The sequence below is a fragment of the Salarias fasciatus genome, chromosome 7 (genome assembly GCF_902148845.1).
Source record: "Salarias fasciatus chromosome 7, fSalaFa1.1, whole genome shotgun sequence".
NCBI classification, from domain to species: Eukaryota; Metazoa; Chordata; class Actinopteri; order Blenniiformes; family Blenniidae; genus Salarias; species Salarias fasciatus.
The window spans coordinates 13,236,559-13,261,858 of NC_043751.1; the positions used below are offsets into that span (position 1 = coordinate 13,236,559).

The 25,300-nt window shown below is 42.3% G+C and overlaps 2 protein-coding genes across 2 annotated transcripts; both read right to left on the reverse strand.

Moving 5' to 3' along the window:
• Nucleotides 1–1,028: 1,028 nt before the first annotated feature.
• On the reverse strand, nt 1,029–13,216 carry LOC115391817 (tyrosine-protein kinase CSK-like). Its single transcript, XM_030096179.1, has 13 exons — nt 12,838–13,216; nt 7,117–7,260; nt 6,909–7,022; nt 6,658–6,770; nt 4,718–4,937; nt 3,885–3,978; nt 3,721–3,786; nt 3,069–3,168; nt 2,890–2,980; nt 2,711–2,784; nt 2,401–2,596; nt 2,212–2,298; nt 1,029–1,838 (listed from the first exon to the last, which is right to left on the reverse strand). The coding sequence occupies exons 2-13, from the start codon at nt 7,129–7,131 to the stop codon at nt 1,653–1,655; spliced, it is 1,356 nt and encodes a 451-aa protein (XP_029952039.1). The 5' UTR covers nt 7,132–7,260; nt 12,838–13,216; the 3' UTR covers nt 1,029–1,652.
• A 153-nt stretch (nt 13,217–13,369) lies between these two features.
• LOC115391815 (enhancer of mRNA-decapping protein 3-like) lies at nt 13,370–18,865 on the reverse strand. The gene is made up of 7 exons (XM_030096176.1): nt 18,728–18,865; nt 18,353–18,518; nt 17,107–17,321; nt 16,686–17,024; nt 16,460–16,613; nt 15,654–15,871; nt 13,370–15,551 (listed from the first exon to the last, which is right to left on the reverse strand). Exons 2-7 carry the CDS (start codon nt 18,514–18,516, stop codon nt 15,217–15,219), a joined length of 1,425 nt encoding a protein of 474 aa, XP_029952036.1. The 5' UTR covers nt 18,517–18,518; nt 18,728–18,865; the 3' UTR covers nt 13,370–15,216.
• Between the last annotated feature and the right edge of the window lie 6,435 nt (nt 18,866–25,300).

Consider the following 25,300-nt stretch of genomic DNA (forward strand, 5'->3'; position numbering starts at 1 on the left):
CAGAGTATGGAGGAAACAATGGTGGCTCACAGATTACATATAGGAAGTTACCAGCGCTGTTATTACATTACTCAACATGGAGATCATACTAACACTACACAGACAGAACCAGGCAGAATTAGAACTAACGACCTTCTTGTTATGAAGGACTGCTTTTCTACAAATTTTTCTGTAGAAATTATGATACAAATCTTTTACTTTAATGTCTGAATTTTAGATCACTTTTAGCGTTAGACTTTAATGCCAAATTCAACACAGTTGATCACAACATACTACTTGACAGAACTGAGAAATGTATAGAAATTCCTGGTACTGTCTTAAATCATTTTAAATCTTACTTGTAAGACAGGGACTGTTAGTTTGTAACTCTGAATATGAGCGTATGAAACTCACATGTGGAGTTCCTCAAGGTTTCATCCTTGGGCCTCTTTATATTTGGCTTCTTTGAGATGTGTCAGAACATTTTACAGCTTAGACTGAGGTGCTTTTCTTTACCCCATGTTACTTAGACAACAAATCAAGCAAAGCATCAGAGTAATTATGGACTCAGATCTGAAGAAACAACTGCCGACACACTAACTTATTATAAATCAGGCCTTAAAACACTTTTATTTGCTATTTAATTAAACTTGCCCCACTGTCTTATTTTATTATACTTTGCAAAGTCCTTTCATGGGCAGAAATGATTCTCTGAAAAACCGATTATGGCACAGAGGCTGTGTTTGACACCCCTTACCACCACTGCCCCACTTGCTATTTTATAAAAGTAGAAAAACTCAAATAATTTCAAGGTAGGATTGAGATATGATGATTCCAGTGAATACTGATAGCTTTAACCCATTTTCACCATTGGAATATCCAGCAGATTAACTTTGATTGTGTCAAATTAAAATTCAATTGTGACTTAAAAAAATACTCCTTAAACAAATCACTTTCAACATAATTGTTTTATTCTTGAAAAAGGCAGCACAGGACATTTATTAACATTCTGTTGTTCCCTTGCATAGAAAAGTTAGACTTTTTCATACAATCCAAAGATTTGCATAATAAATCCGTTATCGACTTGGCCTCACATTTTACAGAGAGACCAAACATTAGGCATGACATATTTTCTTCAACACAGTAAAAATAAAAAGCTGCATTATTAAAAGGTTTTTTTTTTTCTTTTCTTTTTTTTCTAAATTTAATCGAACAAAATAATCCAACATTCGTGCAAGACTTTGTACCTGGAACTCTAAAAATATTTACAGCTTGTACTCCTGTATCAAAATTGTACTTTAATTTTCAAAGCATATTTTTTCCTTGAACAGATTCAGTCGAGTGAGTTTAATGATGTTGCTGCTCTGGAAATTCTGGATGAGAACCACACCAACGTGACGATCTATATGAATGTAAAGGACACAAAGAGGCAAGGCACTGTGGCTCTGAGGCAGCGCTGTGTTTTAACCATGTGACAATTAGGAAGACACAATGAACCGTGATGTTCTGACTCAACTGAGATTATTTCTGCAGTTTGAACAACCTGATGTGAAGCTTGTTATTAAGACAGGTGCATTTTTGACACTGTTACTAAAATATGCTGGATTATGCAGTCTGAGATTACTGTTCAAGTGGTCAAAATGAGTGGGGAGTAAAATGCTGTGTCAGGTTTCTCAATGTCTTTTTCCAATCCCTTGGCTGATATCCTGTAGCCGCTCCTTCAGCTTGTGAAAGCTCGGTCGAACGCCAGGATCGAGGTTCCAGCACTCGGTCATCAGGTTATAAACGACGTCAGGACAGCCGTCTGGACAGCCCATCTTGTACCCGTTCTCCACCCGAGGCACCACTTCTTTTAATGGCTACACAGAAAAAGAAAAGAAAAGAAAAAACTTTTGAACATGTTTCACTGAGAGATGACAGAAAACTGACATTTAAACTGTGTGTCCTGCAATTCGGAACCTCAGATGAGATTAAAATAGTTTTAATAGTTAAAACATTTTGACATAGTGATTGATCTGTGTGGAGTTTGCATGTTCTCTCCCAGTTAAATGAGTCTCTTTTTTTAAACCAGTCGTCTGATCCTCTGCGAGATCAGCATGTTAAACTTGGCAGAGAAAGATACCCTTTCTGATACAGTCCCCAGAAAAACATTACAAACTCCAATCTCAAGACACAAGATCACCACTTCCCTCTAGATGTTTACGTCCAAAAAGGTACTGAAATAATGCTTACAATTTTTGGGTAAGGAACTCGGCCAAAAGAGTAAAGCTCCCACAGCAAAATACCGTAGCTCCAAACGTCTGATTTGGTGGAAAACCTCTGTTGATTAGCAAAAGAAAAACACAAAAGTCAGAGCTTCGTTTCACCGTGTGATGGGTTCAGTTGGTTAACCAGATTTCTCAGACGAGTCTCGCCACGGACCTTTTCTCTGAGGGCCTCTGGCGAGGTCCACTTCACGGGCAGCTTAGCGGCGTCTTGAGTGGACGACGCCTCCTTGGTCAAACCGAAGTCACTGACTTTGGCGATGCTATCGTCTGACACCAGAACGTTTCGCGCTGCCAAGTCTCGGTGCACAAAGTTATTGGCCTCCAGATAGGCCATCGCTTCACAGACATTTCTGTGACAGACATGCAAAATCAAGATATAAAATCTGTTCACAAACACGCTGCTCCACAGCACCATCACTAAAAACTCAGCAGGTTCTCATCTCTGACCGCTAAGAAGTACGTACAACGCAAAATGCAGGAGAGCGTCTCCATCGATCACCGTCCGCCCTCTGGAACGTAAGTAGTCAACCAAACAGCCCTGCAAACAAACAAACAAACAAACAAACAAACAAACAAACATGTTCAATGTTGTTCTCATCTTTATCTTGCACATGGACAGATGGTCAGATTGTTCCACCTCTACCTTGGCCATAAACTCAGTAACTATATACAGACTGCCGTTCTCCTCGACGATCACTCCGAGCAGCTGGACCAGGTTATCGTGCCGTAGTTGCCTGTTAAGTGGGAGAAACACAGAAGCATGAGACACGGTGTGTCCTTTTCCTAATAAAGAAACATGAGCAATGTAGCTAATTGTCTTACGTCATGACGGAAGCCTCTGCAATAAAAGCCTGCGCTGTAGCATCGTTCTTTATGCATTTCACAGCCACTTTAGTCCCTCTGTAGTCTCCCACCATGACATCTGCAACAATCACGAGTGATGAAATATCAGTCAGGGCGTATTTACAGCAAACCAACATTGAAAGGGGAAAAGGAAACATGAAGCGCACACAAGCAGATGCAAATTAATTCCTGCCAAATGCCTGTTTGATGTTTCATCTGGGGCTGTTAGTGTTAAATACCTAATGCCAATATGCCAAAATGCCACTGAAGACATTGTTTCTTCATTGAGCCTTTTGAGATTTGAGCCTGGATCAAGTCATATTTGTTACATGACAATGTGTAACAGACTCCAACTTTTTAACAATCAGCCTCGTGGCTCAGTTTCATTGTGAAAATGGTATAAAATATAAATGTCCAGTTTTCTCTGGACTCCACTAAAACACACAGTGAGACTGATGCCATAAACACACTTAAAAAGCAAATATCAACATCAAAATGACAGAATTTCAACCATGAAAGAAAACTGTGATTAACAACTTAAATCATTCACAACTTAAAGCATTTCATTCGTTCCTAAACAAATATGGAAAGACGCCGTGGTTACATTTACAATAAACCTGAGACCACTTGCCTCCAAACTCTCCTTTTCCAATAACTTGGTCCAGCTTGAGGTCTTTCCTGTTGAGTGACCAGCCACCTGTTGGTCGTTTAATCAGGAAATAATTTCAGTTCAGACATGTGATTGACACAAAAAGCTTGAAAATCAGTGTAGTTACACAAACTATAAAAACTCACTCCTGGAAAACTCATCCTGAGCGGCCACCGTTCCTTCCTCCACCTTAGGCTTGATTAGTCTGGTACACAGGCCGTCTGCATCTTTGCTGTAGTGCTAGACACAAGGAGCAATAATTATCAGTTGTATGCATAACCCCAAAAAATATATAAAACTGAAATATATCTGCTGTTTTGTATCTATTTGTAAACAATCTATCTTTTTATGCTGCTAATACTGAGTGTCAAACTATCTATATAACCTTCACTTCTTTTCGGTAATCTATGAGAGAAACAGTCTGAACTAGAAACATTTTACAGCTGACGGTTTGGTGCTTTTTTGAGTCACGTCCACAATTCACCTGTGGTTTATGACAGAAGGAGTAAACAGTGTTAAAACTGTGTCAGCATCACAGTTCAGAAGCAGCAAAACTCAGCGAGCAGTGTAACGAAATGCCCACCAGAGGGCCGTCTGCTCAAATCACTTCAAGACCCAGTGGCTGTGAACACATTTTGTTAATGACTCTGTTTAATCACTCTTCCACTTCAGTCTTAAAGATTTTCGGTCCTTTCCGGCTCAAAATTAGCTTCTGACACGTGAAATGGAGTCAATCTGAGAGTGAAGCCAGCTCTGTGCCTCTGAGGTTAGAGCTGTAACTCTCGGCATACTGTTCGCTTCCTCTTTGACACTTCCTGTTCATTACATGTTCCAGGAAATGCATGTCTCTGAAGTGAACACGGGGCCTCCCACACACGGTGACAGTAGATTCTAAGCGAGGCTACAGAGCACAACACAGGCAACACACTCCTTTTTTATAGATTTCACAACTGAACAATGATTTTTTTTTATCTTCTACCTCCACGAGCTGCATGAGGTTCTCAAAATAGCCCTCCTCGTCGATGGTGAGCTTGCCCTTGGCGTAGATGATGCGGTAGTGCTCCACCTTTCCCTCGCAGCTCACACACAGAGTGTAGTCACCCGGGAAGTTGGTGCTCTCTCGAACCAAGAACAGGCCCGTCTCAGGAGGGTTGAGCAAACGCTCGGCTTGATCCCGGGTGATCTTCCCATGAAACCATCTGGAAAGAGACGAGCCGGCAGGAGGTCAGGAGTCAGAAAACTACCCCGAGACGTGCTAAGCACTGCTGTAAAGCTTCACGTTATCCTCCACACTGAACCTTTTGTCAGCTTTTTGAATATGAAACATACAAAAAATATGAAACATTACTTCTTACTCCCAGAGTCAGACTCTGCACACTCAGCCTGTTTGGGTTTTATTTCACATTCATTTCACTCTTTGGGTGATTTTGCTGTTTTCCTGCCCGTGTAGCTGTTTTGTTTCAGCTGCTATGAGTAAAGTTCCATCTTTCTTTCTTTACTTGACCTCATGAATTTATCATGAGTCTTAAAATAGGGATGTAATGCAAATGCAATTGTTTCAAGCACCGGGATATACAGCAGATTATCATGAAATGCGTACAACCCGGTTTTATTACTGAGGATGTCCCATATTTATAGGTGACTTTAAGGAAATAGACTAAAAGAAATTTGCATCTGATTCCATGAGAACATTGCATTTCAATATTTTACAGAGAAGCTTGTTGGAAAGCTGGCAATGAGGCTGGGAGATAAGAGTTTTACAGGCCTGAAATTTCATAGCATGTCATTTAACGAGTACTGGAATGACAACGAAGAGTCCTTGAATCATGCTGCCTCTTATCTGACATTCCTGCGTGCCCATGAGCATCATGGTGTTAAATTCAATAGCAGTACACATTAGTGCTTGGTAGATTATTTCTTTGTTGTTAAAAAATCTTATGCAAAACATCTTTTTTTTATATCCAGACATGAAGAATCCAGAAAAGCTGGACCAAGCAAACCAAACTACGTGTGTGTGTTCACATAAAAGGCGGTGGTGTGTGCTGCATGCCGCCAATGACAGAGAAATTATAAGGAGAACAATTCTTTTTCAGAGGCGAAGAGACAACTGTGTTAAAAATTGTGAGGATTACCAGAAAATTATGCAGTCAAGAAACGCCACTGCTGCAGCAGCTAAAATAGACAAGGAATGCTGGGAAAAAAAAAATTGTCCCGCTGTGCAATCGCTTAGTTTAGTGTCACTGCAACATTAATTCCCCAACATGGCAGCATGTGTAGATCTCATTTAAAGTCACAGTGTGCATTAAAAACAACTCTGTGTTTTTAAATTACTGTTTTAGCTTCATAATGTCAGTAGAACAGCAAAAAGAACTTCGGTGCAAATAAAAAAAAATACTCCCTCAATTTAATTTATAACGTAAATGTCCATGTCTGCGCACTGAAATTCAAATAACCCTCAAGAAATGGAAAGGCCGTTTTCCCATCAAGCTGACGGGCCAGTAGGAGGTGTCTATGAATAAACCTGACATTCACAGGAAGAAACAACAGAAACCCATCATGAGAAGAAACGGAGATTTTTTTTTTTGAAGTGACTTCAGTCTGAAATAGAAAAGAAACAACAGGAAATCGTACTGAGATCATGCAAACCTCAGGTGGAAGCAGACACAAGTGCACTGCAATTACAACACGGCCCGACCAAACTGTGGTCTGCATTCGCACAACTACAGCGGCAGTGCCTCGACAAATAGGCCATCGGCCTTCTGCAACCACACGGCCATAAGAAGAGGGCGAAGTCGAGCTATTTTAGCCACCGCTGGGCATACGAGACACAACGCTGGCACAACACTGCAGATATATTTCCACGGGACTGTTTGCTCACAGTATCATAACTCAGTGCACCATAATAATAGGTATACTCACGGCATTAAACTCAGCTTGCCTCCAGATTTCACACCTTCCCTTTTCTGGACGTAGTTTGCTGGAATAGTTCCCTCACGGCCTGCAGTGTTTTTAGCTTTGTACCAATTTGGATCCTGGGACACAAAATGAGCAACAGTTAAGACGAATGACGAAAAAAAAAATATTATTACAAATATTACATGACACAAGTATTTTACAGTGTGACGGAACTGACAGCTGACATGAACAACCAAACAATAAACAAATGTTACCTTTGTGACAACAATGATAGTCAACACATCTCCTTTGTTGAAGGGCAGGTCCTGCTCAGACGTGCCTTTAAAGGTGTACCTGGCTATGCACTCGGTGCCCTGCGGCCATGGAACCTGCAGCGTCGCAGACAGACGGCGTTACAGTGAAGGAGGGGAAGGAAAAAAAACGCCTGTATGTTTGCGTTTGGAGAGTATTCTCTACTCGTACCTGGACCTCTGTCATGGTGAGGCGCTTCGATCCTCTCACAGGTGAGGGCCTCTAGCTGCGACCATGAGAGCTGGCCAACACACACATGCGCACACACACGCACGCATGCACACGCACACACACACACACACACACACACAGTACCTATAAAGGGAAACAGGACGGAGATCAGATTTTTGAGACACTTTGAGAAACTTAAGTTTTACCTTTCATTCAGAAATACTCCCCGTGTTTTGAATTTTCTTCATTAGATGGTGCCTTTGCAACATCATAACAGATTTCACCACCGAATAGACAGCCGAGAGACGTCTTTAGGCATCTATCGTTTCTTCACTTCCTTTATGTTCACACGCAAAAGTTTACAATGGTAAAAATTTGGGTTCTTCAAGGTAAAAGTTGGGAACCATTAATGTGAGGCACTGTGGATGTGAGGATGTCTCTGGACATCATAGCAAAGCCTGGAAATTTGATCAATGAAAACTTTAGCTCAAGTTTTTGTTTGAAAGTTTAAGTTTATGCACTTAAAGTGAAGCACGTTGTGGACTTTTGTCACTTATATTACTAAAAAAGATGACCCTGACAGAAGTGGTCAAAAATTGATGAGTTGCCGGTTCTTCTTTTCGATAGTGCAGAGCAATTCTCAGCAAGCGTGTCCGTCACTATCAATAACCACTCACACTGTCCCTTTAAAAATAACCCAGTCATACAGAAAGCAGAAATAACAACTCTTCTTTTTTTAAACACACTTTCACAACTAGTACCGAATGTTTCCATGACGTAAGACAACAGTAAAGAGCAGCTTTCAGGCTGCTGAGGAAGTTCAATTTGTTCAATTCTGGCTTTAACAAAGATTTTGAGATATTATCATGAACATACAGGACATTTTCACCTAAAATAAGATCTGGTTCTGCATCTGTGGCCCAGAGAAAGAGCCCTGTAGGAATCAAAGTCTCTCTTCAGTTTCGGGAATGCAAACTTGTGGTGAGATCCGACCAGACCCGAGGGACTGGTGCAGCCCGCCGTTTTTCTTCATGTCAATAAAGCAGCCGCTGCAGCAGTAACCCCAGTCCTGAGCCACTCGGGGACTTGTGTTTCCACGACACGATCACAACAAATCAGAGCGCAGACGTCACAGCGAAACGATGAAGTCATGCTCCACAATCCCCCCACACTTCTCCCAAGAAGCCTGACTTCCTCCATCCTTTCCCAGGCAGAGGCGGCCGGAGCTCAGGGAGAATCCTGGCTCTGTTAACCCGTCACTTCACATGAGGTCACATCCTTCGACATGTTCATTACAGAGCGTTCGTCTTCCTGTGCGACAGCTTTGGGTGGAAGAACATGAAAGATAAAAACACACAAGCTCTTCTCTTCTACCAAAAACATAACGTGGGACTTTTTTTTTAAAGATGTCTCACTATAAATAAATAACCAGCCATTCCTCGGACATCAAATGTGAGACTAAAAAGTCGCATGTGTCCCAGACAGAACTGTCTTCACTCCCAATGAAGGGGATATGACAGATGTGGTCCCCTATGGAGCTCTGCAGCTGTCTCCTGTGTCGAGGGACAAAACTATCTGGACACATTTCCCACACCCTTCAACCCCGCAGGAACACCCCCACACTGCCCATCTCTGTTGTACTGTGGCATTTCACAGTGTTACACTCATGTTAGCCACAAACAGTGTTAAAAATGAGATTTAACCAAATAAAAAAATAAAAAATCAACTCTTTGTTCATGTTTCTGCAGCTCCCTGAGGACAAACTCTGCTCCATTATAGAAATCTTTAAGCGCCGTGCTAATATGGTCGCTTAACATCAGGAATGTTTCTCCGGGCTACTCTGTCTGATGCTGTATTAATAGATGCATTAAACCACTGTGCTACCTGCGACAGCAAGCTGGATAAAGCAATAAAGAAGAGAAGATAGGTGCGGAGTGGGTGAGAGAAAAAGTGTAGGAATCGCTGCAGCTTACAAAGGCCATGACGTTTAAACCCGTTCTGTCGAGCTGGTCGCAGGTCCAGCACAGGGTGAGCACAGAGAGACAGTCAACCACACACTCACTTTCAGAACTATCAGATATTTAGTTTCCCACGCATGTTTTTGCACGGTGGAGGGAAATCGAAGTAGAAAAGAAATGCATGCACACACAGAGAGGACCTCGGGCCTGTAGTCACACCAAGCCATGCTCTCGAAGCGGGGCGAACGCTAACCACAACAACAAGCATCAAAAACATACTGATACTGGACGAAGGCTTCATTTCTTCATTTCATAGAGGGTTTTTTTTCTTCACAAAATATCAAAAAGGATTTTACTGTGTTCACTTCTTCAGCATCAGATAAATTTCCTGGTTGGCTCTCAGTTCAGGTGCAGGTGTAGTGGTAAGTGCTTTTGCCTTTTGGGGAATTTCTCTGTGTGTGTCATGTTCTCACTGATCTGCACCAAGTCTTTGATGAAGAATCTCACCAAGTGAAAGCGAGAGATCGGCAGTGGCTGCCACACAACAGCAGTTTTGAGTTCATTTCCTCTGAGCCACTGAATGCACTGCAGCAGCGGGAGAGAGCGGCAGCTGAGCGACTGTAACAGATCTCAGTCTGTCGAAGAGCCGCGCTGCCATTTTCAGAGAGCTCCACATGGAACCAAGGCCTGAGCTCTTCAGGAAGTGCACAAGGCCGTCATTGTGAGACGGTCGGGTCTCTTTTGACCCCTACAGCCATTGAGAAATCCATCTTCATCATCAAGCTGTCCTCCGAGCGGCTTCACTGACAGCAGTTTATTTCACCACGTCAGAGTGCGACTTGCTCCACAGGCCACTTTCATTTACCACTGTGTTACAACCTACTGTGATCATTTCAGTTATTTCTACTGAGATACCTATGATCAGCTTCACTCTATCCCAGACTGAGTGTATTGACTGAGAGATGAGAGAATTCCTTAAGCTTCTGAAAGCAACTGTGAATCAAAAAAAACTCACTGACTCATTCATACTCGCTCGTTGTGAATGAGGGCTGTGAAAGATCACATTATAAATGTAACAATGAGCTAATAACTACGTCTAAGGTAGCCTTTTCATTGTTCAAATGATCAAACCTGTTGATCAGCGCTGACTCCTGTCTGGTGTGAGCCAGTCAAGGTCTGAGTGGCAGAAGTCAGCAGCAGCCTGACTGCACAAAGCAAGACAGGACAGGAATGTAGAAATATCTTCTTTGACCTTGTTTGAATGTGCCACTCCCTCATCCAGCTTCAGACAAATCGTGAGGTAAAAAAATGTTGAACATACTAGTTTGAAAGAGGCTGTCAGGTGCACGGTTCTGCAACTCTGATGGGAAAAAACCAACCTTCAAAACGAAACTGATTTGAAGTTTAAAGTTGATCACGTTAGGAGGTTTTACAGAACTGGTTTTTTTTTTTACATCAGTGTTCTAGCCCCAGGTGTCTGTAGGGCTCCTGTCCCTGGTTGGTGTACAGGATTGTGAGCCTGCTCTCGTCCTGAATGTCCAGCCTGGGGACGCCCTGCTGCTCCGATGCTGCTGCGCTGTTATTATCATCACTACCACCTCAGCAGGGCGGCGGGCAGGACAAGTGAGGAGAGGAGGAAACTTCTGTCTGGCAGGTACACAAACAGAATCAATGACCGGTGAGAAATGTAGAGAAAGAAAAGGGAGTACAAGCCAACAATTCGCCCAGTTGCCTGCAGATGGCTTCTCGGGAGAAAGAAACCAGCTCTGCTGCAACAGCTGGACTCTGGTGCAGTGGCATGTTTCAGCGAAACAACTGTCTAAAGTAGGAATCCAGTGGTCGGTCCCGAAAAACAAGTCATCACTGCACCTCTCGAATGCTTGGTGCTCATTCCTGTGTCTGTAACGCAGGCATGAAAACAAATGACTGATTTCATGTTTGAAATAGTGATATTTGTTTTAGAAAAACTGAAAAACTTAACAGTAAGGCAAAGTTGTGTTCAGAGAAGCAGGAAGTGAAAAATCAATGACTGTAAGTCTGGGGCAACCTCCTGCATTCTGGCTTCCGCCCAACTTTTTCATTTTACTACCATCCAAAGTTCAGACGACACACACCGAGCTTTTTCACACTTATCAGACTTTAGCTACACTATAGGCAGAGCTGATTTCACTGAATAAACAGACAACACCATATAAGTGGAAGCTGCTGCTGCGTCTGCAGCGGACGGACACTTCCTGGCTGCGGTGCAGTGCAAAGCTGCTCCGCTGGTGCAGCCATGCAAAACACATTACAGGGCAGCAGCTCTGCTCTGCTCTGCTGTGGTTTCAGGAGCTCCCTTCATCACCGGTTGAACGTTTCTTCCATTTTGTCACAACAGAATAAAAATTACTGACCTTGAAGCTATTTTGAGGCTGATGGAAATGTCCCCAAAGTCTTCATGGTGGCACCACTGGACACCAAATGTGTCTCACCTCCTAATTTTCATTGGTTCTAAATGATGTTTATAACTTTAAAAGGTGAAAAGCAATTGAAACATGAGTGTGAAAGTTATTTGAATAGAAAAAGTAGTGCAAGACTTATGTCCTTACTGTTCATTGTGAAAGACTGAAGTGAATGTGGCAGTATGTGAAATAGAGCAGCTCTTCTATTGCACCACTGAAGATACTCCTAGTTTACTAAATACAGGTTGGAGAGAATAATGTTAAACCGAGCATTACTTAGGACCGCATAACAATATTTTAACATATGATATTTGACAATAGTTTTGAGTATTGCAATACATGACGTTGACATGCTTTTTTAATTCATACTTCACAGCAGCACTGATGTTCAGAACAGTGGATCCAGACTCAACCGGATGCTGGTGGGCTGCTTTTGGTTTCTTCTTGATCAAACGCACATCTGCACTTCCCAGTTGCAGCGTTTCAGAAGCAAACCAGGTTTTTGACCTTTTATCTTTAGCATTTTTTTCCTTGAAGGCTGTGCTGTTGGATTTTGGTTTGTTGCCAGATTGAAATAATTAAGTGAATTCTGATCTAATTTAAATACAATCAGGGGGATTGCAGTTTCAGATGAATGCTGTGACAGACAGATCATGAATGCATATTGCCATAAAAATTAGCCATAAATTAGTAAAGCAAACAACCCTAATAATGTTGTAAAGAGAGTGCACTGGCTTCTTCCCGTCTGATTGTCAGACAAAGCGCCATGAAGAAATAAATACACTCAGCAGTCTAAATATTAAACACAGAAGGGTAGTCTTACTTATTGTTTATGATATGCTACTTGGTACCCCCCTGTAACCCCTCTCGGGTGTTATTTAGATCCGATCCTGAACAGATCAGCAGCTTCAATGGGATTTTTACTGTGGCAAACGACTTTAACTGAATGGCTGTTTGTGCAACCAGATAAAATAATAAGAATGAAGGGCTAAAAAGAGAAGAGCTGCCTATTTAAAGACATGAATCTGCACGTTTCTCTGAGCGCGGCCAGCGCTGCAAACTGGGGAACAGCTGTTCCCAGATGTTGTGAAGGCAGACGGTCGTCATCTCTCGTGTCATTATCTGACATGTCGCAACAGAGTCGTGTCTGAAGCTGCGCGCTGCAGCCGCTTCACCCCAGGAAGTAGCGCGCATTGAGGACACCTCTCGACCCGAACAACTCTGCATTTGTGCAATCGGCAAAACCCCCTCACCTTCGTGTTATTAATTGTGGTTATTTACCCCAGATGGATTTGCCTCGCCTCTTGGATTGAGGATCTTACCTGTCTGCAGGTTGGAGGGACTGTTTTCTTGTCAGTCAACTTCACACGTGCCTTTTCATCCGAGCGATGGAAAACAAATTCCCATTCACGAAAAAAAGTATTTAACAATCTGTGTTGAAGTGGAAGAAAAAGAAAAAAAGATTTTTCCTCAAGTCAAGAGATCAGAACTCAGATAAACCAGCCGTGAGTTCCTGATGCGTCTTTTGTAAACATCACACACATTAAACTCACAAATACCTAAAGAAAAAGAGAATAAATTAAATTCTGCAGAAAAGTTGCAGCTTTCCCTTTCACGGAGTTTAACCAGTCAAAATAATGAACTCCGAGCTGCTCCTCCAAAGCGTCTGATCTGAGCGCACTTCTGCACTTTCCCCTTCTCTCAAACATTCAACTTTTTTGCCCCACCTTGACTTCTCAGTGCGCATGCGCGCTGATGACCGGCTAAAAATATCTATCAAAGGACCCGTTTCAGTCAACTTGGGGAAGGAATTTGATCAATACAAAAATGCTAAAAAGATAGGACAAAAAAACAAACTGCTGAATGTTTTTATTGGTTCGACCTGCAGACATGACACATGAGGACTGCACAGTATTTCTGCACAACAAACTTGACAGTGAACTTCGACCCCACATGGAAATAGCTGCAGTAAAACCTCCCAACTGTCTGAACTGACACTCTCCCCACCCCTGCTGAAAAGAAATGTCCAACAAATTGCAGATCTGCAACAGACAACCCTCGCAAAAAAAAAACGGAGTAAATCCACCTGCTCTCTGGTCCAAAGTGTCCACCGCCCGAGGTTTCGCATCTGTTCACATTTAATGGACAAAAATGATCATTTCAGACAATGGCATTAAGTACAAAGAGCTGCAACTACATCTCGAACAAGGAAGCGCCACAATAAACATTTGGCTTCATCGCCTCCTGGTGGTCGAACACCCAAAAAAACGTATTACAATTCACATTCAGAAAGAAGCCTTGGCTGATGTTTCCCAGCCAGGCTTGTCTCAACAGATGTGACACTACACATCAGGCCAGAGGAATGTCGGAGAAGGACTCAACCAATGTGCATGAAAGACAATCAGCGTCTGAACCGGCCAATTTCAGCCTATTTTTAGTTCCAGTTGCACATGTCGATTTAATCTCATACCAAATGTATGGACTGCAGTGCTTCGTTTTTTGTCTACTTGGCTCCTCGCTTCTGCAACAAGTCATTGTAAATTTAATTTTTTTTTTCCTGCAAACTCAAAACAACATCCTGAGTTGCAGACGCATTTCTAATTAACGGAGTCTTCAAAAGACCGTCCCCGTCAAAGTCTTCAAACAGCACAAACAAGTAGCTGTGGCTGAGTGTTGCACAGTTTCATGTCAATGATTGATCGTAATGCTCACATTTTACATCAGTACTGGACAGATTGTTTAGCGTTTGAGACGTCCAGAACATTTATAATAAAAGCGACATTAAGTGTGCGTCACATCGCACGTGACAGACTTGTGGTCCTCTCTGAGAGAATTCACAAAAACACTTTGAAATGACAACTTTGCGGAGATTGAAGCAAATATTGTTATAGCCTGAAACTGAGACTTTGGAAAAAAAAAAAGTAATTTGAAGGAAATGTAACTTTCAAACATCTGTAAAGCCCTTTGTCTCAGAGGGGGGAAAAGCTTATTCTCCTGCACCGAATGGTGAAATTTCCACAGCTTTTGCGCGCCGTCCCAGAAGAGCAGAGCTCTACATGACCACAGATTACACTTTTATCAGAACTCCATCCAGTAAGATCCCCATTCGACACGGGTACAATCTGAACACACAATATAAGAATGACAAACACTTCATGTTTGATTTAATAAAGTGTAGATCTCACTGAAGCATCTGGCGACAGGTGAGCGAGCGCTGTATGGCTACGGCTTTCGGAGAAGCCGGTAGCAGCGGAAACAGCATGAGTGGTATTCATGAAGTCAGATTCTGATTGTAATGAGAGAGAGTGTGTGTGTGTGTGTGTGTATAAGTGCAGGCATTATAGAGGCTTGACTGATATATTGGATGGCTTTGGAATGAGGTTAGATTACAATGACATTCAGAAATGAGTATCACGTTGCATCTTTTTCCGCCTCGGTCAAGAACCTCTTTATCCAAATTATTTGCCATAGCAACCATTGTAAACATCTTTATCAATATGTACCTAATTCTCCAAGAACTATTGTACACAGCGATCATCCTTGAGCAAATGAGGCAAACGTCTGGTTCAGACCAAATTGCAAAATTGAAGATTGAAATTATAAAAGAAAAAAAAAAGCAGCAGAATATCTGGAATACGAGGAGCCACAACTTAAATGGTGAAGGAAGGTGAAATATTCAATCTTGTTGAGCAAAAGACCCACTATGCAGAGTGCAACGGGATGACAAATTTGCAGCCAAAGGGAGAATGGTATTTGATTCCCACTTCCTGGAAAACCTGGCGGGGAATCCCGATGTCGCAGAGGTACACCCTGCCGGCGCCCTCGGCCAGGGGGAGGGGGAGGCAGAGCGAGAGGGACCACTTGGCCTCCACGGCCGGCCCCTGTCCGCCCACAGGAGGGTCCAGGCTGAGGACTGGCGCTCTGTTCTGGTTGGCCCAGTCCGCCGCGGCCCGGTACCAAGGCTGATCCATCAGGAATGTGTTCTCGTGGCAGTCCAGACAGTTTATGATTAAATCCACGGGGGTGTCTGGGAGGTCTGTGCGGTCAGGAGAGGAAAAGGTGTGAGACATCTCATGGAGAGAAGAGAACAGCCGCAGAGCTGCACAAGGCAAAGGACTTTCAGTTAAAAGCAGCTCACCTTTGATGTTGGAGACCTGTTTGCCTCCGGTCTTGTTGAAGAGCGTGAGCTCGCCAGTCACAGAATCGAGCATCTTGACAAAATTTGGCAAAAACAAAACGACTTCCACTTCGTGATTGGCCAGGTGGCGGCCGCAGCTGATGCCCTGGGCTCCCTGAACGTGAGGGCCACACAGCAGCGCCACTGTGGGATGCTGGTGTAAGTTCTTGGGAGTGAATCTGAAAGAAACACAAAACAGTTGAGCACTGAGCAGCGCACGGACACAGAATGCTGACTGTCTTGCCACGAAATCAATGAACCAGTTCCGAAGTCATCAATCATATAAATACAGACCAGAAAATGTCCTGCAATTCAACCTAAAAAGAAAGGGAATCCATTTTGAAGTGGATCAACTAAAAATAATGGCACTGATTGACAACAAACTGGTGTAAAGTCAACACTGGGGGGAAAAAAGTTTGCCAAGGAAATAATGCAAAAAGTAAAAGAAATGAAATGTAAACAAAAACCTCTGAAAATAAAAGTGGAGGGACAGTTGGCTTAGCATGAAGTCCTCCCAGTTTTTGGTACCTTCTGGTCAGAATGCTCAACAATAAAGAATCATTAAGGCTAAATCCATTTAATTATTTGTGCAAACTTTTACATGATTTCCATATCAGTTCCTGCTTTTCTAAACTATATTCTATAAAGTGTCTCAGTTTTCTTGAATTGGTACAGTACAAGGTCGCATGTGTGATGAATGCTACATAACATCCTTTATTTTATTTGGGTACGTCGCATTAAAGTCTTTAGCAGCACTCCATGCTGACCTGTTGGGTCCTCCCAGTAGCGTCAGCGCCATCTGGCTGGCGCAGACTCCCGTCATCTCAAGCCTTCGTTCCAGCGAGAGGCCGTGACGCTCGGCGACGGACAACAGACGCTTGTGCAGTTCGTAGGGGATACTCGGCACGACCAGTCCAGAATCTGCAAGGATGAAAGACAACTAGAAACATTGCGCTTCTGTCCGCAGTGTCACTGAAAACACCAAACACCCACCAGTGCAGTATTCTTTGGCCCCGGGCTGAGGTACAGTAATCTGCCTGTACACAATGGGTTTGGCCTCCAGAATGTTCTCATCGTGGCGGTAGCGTGAGGGCGTCTGATCCTGAGGCGTCCCCCGTGACCTCGCGCCGTTACGGCGCTCTGATATGTCGATCTCTGAGAAAACTGCTGCTTTGTCGAAAAGAGCTAAATTCCCTTCAAAGTCAAAGTCTGTGTCCAGGCCGTCGTCCACGCCGTCCCCGAAACACTCGTCGTCCCTGTGCTTCATCTGACCGTTCTTCACACCGTTTTTCTTCGGGGTCACCTGGTTTGCGCCGCGACTGCTCGATGACCCTGATGGCAAAGTAAAGAACTTGTTTATAAGTGATTTGTTTGACTTTTTTCTTTTTAGAGGTCTGCACAAAAAGAAACTTACAGGAATTGTGTCTCCTGCGAAACGCTTTCGGCTGTCCGGGCACATCCAGGTGTCGCTCCCCATAACTTTTAGAGCAGTGCTGCGGAGAGCTGACTTTCTCCATCGATCGGGGGTCGCCCTTTGGGACGGCAAGCGGTGCGCTGCTCGTCTTTGAGGAAGGCCTGATGTTGCCATTTCTTATATCCAAAATCTTGAGTTCCTTAATGTCAATGGCACTGCAGATGAAACAGGTAGAGATTAGCTGACAGGGTTTGTTTTCTCTGAAGGAGATAAGAGGAAAACTCATAAACCTTTGAGCTCTCACACAGAAGAAGTTTATTCAGGGGCAGGAGAGGAAGACAGACTTTGGTCAGGTAACAGTCTTGTTTTAAACTGGGGGTTTTTATGCTCAGTGACATTTGTTATGATTAACTCCATTTATCAGAGGCAGGTAGCTCTGCAGAGTTGTAATGTTCTTCCTCTGCATCTTTTCTGTTCAGCCTCGCTTGACATGCTGAGTATTTTCAGTTTCGATCAGTGGTAGGACGAAGTGCACTTTGGTAGCTAGTACAAAAAAGTGATGTCTTTAGTGGTGCTTGTGCATTAATTTTGACTATTGCTTATCTGAGCCTGTACAAGAGGCACAAAATATGTGACAACAAAGTGAAAGTATGATAAAACAACAAGTGATGATGAAGGATGATACAGATAGCCAGAGACCATCATTCATCACATTTTGCCTTTCAATGTGGAGTATTCATGTTCTCCCCATGCACACATGGGGTTTTCTCCACAGTCCAAACAAATGCACTAAATTCTAGTAGATGTGTGTGTGTGGTTGTTTCTCCATTTGTCATTATGGTAAAATTAATGTAAAATTAAGGTAAAAGCATTAACGATAAATAAAATAAGAAAAATCTGTATTTTTACACGAAATCGGAGCAAATACTATTTTTAAGCCTAAATTAATAAAAGTGTGTGTCAGCAGTCAAGTTTGTTCTGTGGACACTTTGTAAATATATTCCTACTGACCTCAGGGTTCTGGATGTTTCATATTCTACGAGTAATTCTGACATGTATTTAGACCCGAGAGACCAATCACAGCTTGAGACAAGAACTAAGATTTTGAAGTCGATCCATTAACACATGGCAGCTGAACAAAGCGCATTCACTTTTCCTCATTTTTTCACACGAAACATACACAATGAGCCGGGATGAAAAGAAGATCAAATCTGTTGACAACAAGAAGCGCTGAGAGCAGTTTTACCTGAACGTGACCTCGGGGACAGGACACTTGACTCCGTTGTGGAAAGGCTGTTTTAAGGAGATGGTTTGGCTGCTCTGGTCCACAGAAGACACTTCTCCTTGATAGACTCCCAAAGATGGCCCGCAGTTAATTGACACCAAACTACCCAACCAATCCGCGGCCATGTCTGCACGGTGATTAAGACAAGAATGTTAATCTCAGTTTGTTTGTTTGTTTTAAATAAGAGAAATAGAGAAACAAAAGAAAAAAACTTTCTGCTAAACTTCATCAGAAAGATTCAGCACTCGGAGTGAACGACAGAGTACCGTTAGCATCAAGCTAAAGCGACCATTTAGGCCTAATTACAAGACGATTAAAGGTCTATATGTGTTGTACCTTTTCGAAATCAACGTGTAGACTCTAGAGGAGGACACAAGTGCATTCGCTTCAGTGTAAGAGAGACGAGGACAAGTAAACAGCGCTGCTCTTCGTCTGTTAGCGCGTTAGCCTGCTAGCCTTTGAATGGCACCGAAGCCTCTAAAGCTTCCGGTTTATTGCTTTTCAAAATAAAAGCGACGAACGCTGCACAACCTCTTTGGACACGTGGATTTTTTGAAAATAAAAAAGTTGTCAATATATATATATATATATATATATATATATATATATATGTATATATATATATATATATATATATATATATATATATATATATATACATATATATATATATATACATATATATGTATATATATATATATTTTTTTTTAATTACTCAAGTAAAGTGAAGCGTGAAACAAAAAGATCAATATTGTTTTCATTTTCAAAGATCAAGCTTTAAGATACAGCTTAAAATACTAATAAAACACACATTCTCACGTAATAATTCTACAATTCTGATGTACTTAGAGTTGTCATTCTTATCAACATTATTGTATTATTATAGTTTATTGTTTATTACATCCATCTATCCATCCATCTGTCAATGGGCTATATGCACAGCTCCATTACTTCCTGAAGTTCAGACAGCACCTTTATTTCCTGTGTTTTATGATAGGATCAACTGATTAATCCAGGTGTGTCTGACCTCAGTAAATGGCCAGACACACCTGGATTAATCAGTTCATCCTATCATGAAAGACAGGAAATAAAGGTGCTGTCTGAACTTCAGGAAGTAATGGAGCTGTGCATATAGCCCATTTAGGGTCACCAAACCAAGGGTGGTTGGAGGAACAGCACATGCGAACCACAGTGACACCATGCTGCTTCTCTATTGTGTTTGAAGTGATCAAAATGCACTCAGGCATTTCTATGACAGAAAAGCAATGATGTATGCAACACTTATGTCCAGTGAAGCAGTGCTCCTAAATAATAGTCTGAGCTTATACAGGGAAACGTCTTCAGAGTTAGCCAGCATCATGCAAAATTTCACACTGATCTGTGGAAAATGAGCAGGATCATAGATGATTCATCATGTGGGTACTCCATAGAATGTAAATTAGAAAGCTATTCTAAATAAATTAATACATTTTCACGTCAAGCATATTGTGTAGCTGCAGCTGTATGAGGGATAGTATAATCAATCATGAAACATGCAGTATATTGCCACACAAAACGACTCAGAGGAAAGCTATGTGTGTATCATCATTTCTGTTTGGAGGATGTTCTTAACAACTCATGTCAACAAACCAGTCAGCAGGCTGAGTGAGATCATGTGGAGACTATCCCAGGAGTGTTGGCTATGACACACTCACAAAAGCGCATCCTGTGTATAAAGGCTACCATGGATACACAGGTCAAGGACTGCATGCAGAAAAGCTTGTAATCAAAGCTGTGTGAGGCTCACAAACAGAGCAGCAGGGAACTGTCAGAGAACAGGAGGGCTCTCCCACAGTAAGGTACCGTAAGAGAGAAAGTTTACTGAACAGTACATTAGTTTTAAGCATTGACATGAAAAATTTCTTTGACCTGTCATTATAATTTAATCAGATAAACTCGTGTTTGGGAAGAGCAAATGATGCAGAAAATAAATCAGAGTCACAGTCTGATCACGCTATAGTGACAAAACTAGGTGTTGACCATCAAGCAAGCTGTGGAAATATGGAGACACGTGGCTCAAGAACAGCCTCGCACCTCAAGCTGCCACCTCTGTGTTGAAATCTATTCAGGACACTTGAACGCTTGTAGACAGAGAGGAACTGTAGCTTCTCCCACTCAGAGGGAGGTTATACCAGAGACATTTCAGGATGTACAGCTCTTCATACAGGAGTTCAAGTCGTTTTCCATCCATGGATCTTGATATGTGGGACACAAAATCTTACTTTACAGGCCAGGTAACTGTAATTGTTCTTTCCGGTTTTTTGAAGAACTTTGTCCATCAAGTAGTCGTCAATTTTCTGGTAAATATTTGTTTTTCTTCTTAGACCTCAGCATGGTGTGGGATGGCAGCAGCCTCTGGATCAGGGTTTCTATCCACATTCAGTTCAAAGTAAGAGGGCTTTTTATCTCTTATGTGACAGAGACACAGAAACATTTGTTTTTAAAAGAGAGCAGTGTATTTGATTTATGTGCTTCTCCTTTGGCAGCTCTGGGGGCTTTGGACAGAATGACCCAAGTCTAAGGAAGTGGCAGTCACTGTCCCATTTAGAGCCGGAGCATGCAGCACGGCCGTTCCACCCACCAGGGGCAGAACTCAGGGCTGCACGGGGCGAAAGTAGCTTCAGACAAGCAGAAGCGATGCAGTGGCTGCAGGATGCTCATGACAGAGTCGACACTCAGCTGGACCGGCTGAAGACCAGAAACAGACAGCTGAGTTACAACATGAGCAGTACACAGCTGCTGGACATGAAACACAAAGTAAGAGATGAAGAGATTGTTTTTTTCGGCGCCAAAATGAAGAACTAGACTACATTAGCTTCAAAAATGTATTATGTGTTAACTCGTTTAGTTATGAAACAGAAAAGAATAAAAAAGAGAGTTGCTAAAAGCACTCCCATAAAAGAAAGACCAGGAGCTTAAGTACAACTTGGGTCTCATTTTCATAATGAATACTAAATGAACTATCTTGTTTCTCATTTTATCTTAATGAGTATTTTGCCCAGCAGCGTCTCACCATGCATTGTTGTGTCACAGCAGCTCTCAGAAGCAAGGAGAGCTCTCGAGCGTCACAAGGAGGCGGCTCATTCATCCCAATATGAAAAGAGCCAACGCCACGAAAAGTAGGTGCAAGAAAAAATAATAAGAGAGACCATTTGAATTGCAGAAGAAATAACTGAAATTCCTCGTGTGATCTTGACCCACTAGGGTTCAGAGGTCGGAGAAGGACCTGTTTGAAATGAGGTCTGGCTTGGACAGAAGCAGCAATAGTCTATCTACAGAGAAAAGTCATGGCTTAAACAACAAAACATCATCAATGAGTCTAGAAGACTTTAACAAGCAGGTGTGAGATCTAAGATAACAGATTGCATATCAAATTATAAATGACTGTTTTCCATTATTTGATTTTTTTCAACTGATTGCTTTGGATGCAGGAGAGACAAAAGGTTGAAACAGAGATGTACGAACTGAGAGAGGCTCTGAGAGAGGCTGAGGAATGGAAAAAGACACTAGAAGAAGAGCAAAACAAGACACTGCAGCTGCTCCAGACTTCTCAAGAGGTAATTTTGAAAACACGGTGGGGGGGGGGGGGGTGGGGGGATCAAAGCCTGAACTACATCACAGTGTTTGCTCTGTTTGTGTAGACTCAAAGGACACTGATGAATCAAATAGAGGAAATGAATGAGAGGCACAGCCATGTTGTACAGGACCACTCTGAACTGCAAGAACAGCTGAGTGAAGCTCACAGCAAGATCAGCCAAGCCTGCCTGGTCAGTATCACACAGCCACGTCAATGAAGTGTACGAAACAATATATTTGACTTTTTAAATGATTTTAACTGTAGAGTGGTTTTACCTGCAGAGCTTTTGCAGTGTGAAGTAGCTTTCCCAGTATGCAGGGCATGGGACTCAGTGGGATTTATTGTTTATTGACATTTATTCAGCATGATTGCTTACCTTTATATTTTAAATAAAAAAAATTATAACAATACAACAGTGAAAAAACTCAGATTCATAGAACAGAATTTATTTTAAACAAATTTCAGTGTAATTCCAGTGTAAGTATAACCATTACATGTGTAACATGATCACAACATGCAGAGTATGCATAAGCTTCATATTCCAAGTTAAAAACATAAAACTAGCACAGTCAGGTTCACGGTTTGTGAGAGTTCATGCTCATCCTTAGAAAATTGTGTTTAAATAATCCCTGAGTTTAAATAAATACTGGTAAAAAAAAACATTATTAGTTACATCAATTTTCATTACTTCAAATAACTTGTCTTCACCTTGACCATTGGTGTCTTGGATCTGCTCAGGAAAAAGCCATGTTATCCACTCAAGTGTTAAAGTTGGAGAACGACGTGAAACACCTAAAGGTTGAACTTTCAAAGGCTCTGTCTGACAACGGCCTCCTCGTCCAGGTATGTTGTAATACCTTAATCTGTATTTCCAGTTTGATCAACAAAATGAGGGCATTTCTTTCTTGTGTTGATGTACAGGAAAAAGCTGATCTTCTCCAGAGGGCTGATGTCTTGAAGGTACACAAATTCAAACAGAAGCCAGATTCTGTTCAAATGAAGGCAGATTCAAAGACTCTGAGTGAAACTGCAGGTTTGTGGTGGTAACCATGTGCACATTTCCTTCTTTCTTCGACTGCCATTTATCCAGGAGACTGAAAAGCTGAGAAAGGAGCTGGAAACAATCAAGCGAAATCTGGAGATATCTCAAAGTCAGCTAAGGGAGTTTCAAGAGGAGAAGATCAAGCGCACAAAACAAATCACAGATCTGGAGGCTCAGTGTTCTCAGCTGATCAGAGAGAAAGAGGAGCTGCAGGGAAAAACAAATGGAGGACCATCAGAGACGAAGGAGAGCCAGCACAGGTGAGATGATAAAAAGCCACTTTTTCCTGTTTTCTGTGCTGTGACGCAGCGTCATTATCTAATCTATTCCTCTTTAATTTTCAGCAAGTCTGTGGAATTGTTGGAATCAGAGAAGCGGACGCTGCAGGATCAGTGTTTGTGTTTGCAGAATGAGATCCTCAAGAAGGAGAAAGTGATGCAGCAGCGGGAGGAGGATTATCAGAAACAGGATTTACAGAGAGTCCAGACCATCGAGGAGCTGAGAGCCATGATGTCTCACTGGACTGAGAAATGGCAGAAGGTGGCTTTGACTCTGCAGTCCACACAGGAGGAGTTAGACAAATACAAGAAGAGCAGCTCCACTAATGAAGTAAGTTTCTCTCTTCAGCGCTTCAGTGAAGTCCACCTATACTGGCAAGTTTCAAAAGATGCTTGTCTTGCCCGTACATTTATCTTTTTTGAATGTTCAATCATCCCATCCAGAAGGAATCTGACTCCCTGCTGCGGGTGGAACTTAATGCCTGCAAACAAGCGCTGGAGCTGGAAAGGAGCCGGAGTCAGACGCTGCTTCTCAGAAACACAGACAGAGGTAAAAACGAGCACAGCTCCCAGCAGAAAACTGTCAGCCTGAACTCTGGGGGCGTTAAAAAGCTGCAGTCTTGTGTTTGCAGGTGATGGAGAGGCGCAGACTCAGGACAGCCAGTCCGAGACAGAGTGAGAGGATTTTAATTTTCAAAATGCAACGTCAGCGAATGCCCAAAATTTAATTCTGTGATCTGCCTCTTCATCATCTTTGCCATCATCATTGTCTTCGTTTATCAGATTATCAGAATCCTCTTTGTTACGGGAGCCGCCATCAGACTGCCACCAAAACAAATCCCCTCAGGTATCTCCACCTCCCTCACACGAACTTTTGACCTTTTGATGTAACGGGAAAAAGATCATTATAATGTGATGAATTAAGTAGCTTGTTCACTTGAACGTTTAAGTGAAAACATTCTCATACATAACAACTTGACAGTGACCAGTGAGTTTAGTTGATAGAGGTGCAAACAAAGCAGAGAGGTTTGAAAGGCTGAATCAAGCTCTTACATAAAGAACTTTCTACGTCTACTACGTTTTCCATTTTATCTGGGAGGTTTCCTTTCCCATGTTGACAACATGCTATTAAGAGGGGAGGGCTAAAGGTGAAATAAAAATTTTTTGATGACACTAAAATTAAGCACGCACAGAACGGCCATAACATTATGACCACTTGCCTAATTGTGTGTGTGTGTTTCCTCTATTGTCAACATCCCTGTTGGTTCATGCAACTGAATATTCCTAAGTCGTTTTTCGTAGAGATGTTTGTAGGGAATCTGTAAGTCCTGATATGAGGTGAGGGTCTTCTTAACTGTTTTTATGTCTTTATCATCTTATTTTTCCTTGTAACCCATGAGACAGGTCTCTAAAGATGGTCAAGTTGATGGAAACCAGCCAGCAGATGTTTTGAGTGCTGATGCACTGAGAGAGCAGCTCCATGGTATGAGTGCATCAATATGAATCAAGGATCTGTGGACAGTTTTCATCTCTGAAACGATTTTCTATCTGTTGTGTTTTCAGAGAGCGGGAGGAGGGTGAGCCAGCTGCAGCAGGAGAAAACGTCAGCAGTCCTGAAGCTTCAAACACTGAGGGAGCTTTACCTGGTAAAGTTTTAAGAGATTATTCAAACTGGGATCCTGTGTGGGACAGTGTAACGGCTGACACACCGCCGGTCTCCAGGTCAAAGATGAGAAACCATCTGTTGAAGACAGGAGTGACAAAACTACGTGTCCAGCTAATCTGGACACTGACCAGCAAAGGAGGATGGTCACTGAGCAGGTACGCATGAAGCCAGGTGATTTTATTCCACTCTGTGTTTTATTCATGTAATGTCAGTTACTTTTTTTTAAATTAATATCATATCTCAATAGATAAGCTTAGAGGTTTTCTACAGCTTTCTCATGCCACTCCATGGATGAGTCTTTCAACAG

Excerpts from the sequence above, each read along its gene's own strand:
- LOC115391817 (XM_030096179.1), bottom strand. Across the intron at positions 6,771-6,908 it reads CTATCATTGTTGTCACAAAG|GATCCAAATTGGTACAAAGC; the intron begins GTAACATTTGTT and ends TTTGTGTCCCAG. Across the intron at positions 2,597-2,710 it reads GCTCTCCTGCATTTTGCGTT|AAATGTCTGTGAAGCGATGG; the intron begins GTACGTACTTCT and ends TGTCTGTCACAG.
- LOC115391815 (XM_030096176.1), bottom strand. The coding sequence starts at position 18,516 with ATGGCCGCGGATTGGTTGGGTAGTTTGGTGTCAATTAACTGCGGGCCA. Across the intron at positions 17,025-17,106 it reads TCGCAGGAGACACAATTCCT|GGTCATCGAGCAGTCGCGGC; the intron begins GTAAGTTTCTTT and ends CTTTGCCATCAG. Across the intron at positions 15,872-16,459 it reads CTACTGGGAGGACCCAACAG|ATTCACTCCCAAGAACTTAC; the intron begins GTCAGCATGGAG and ends TGTTTCTTTCAG.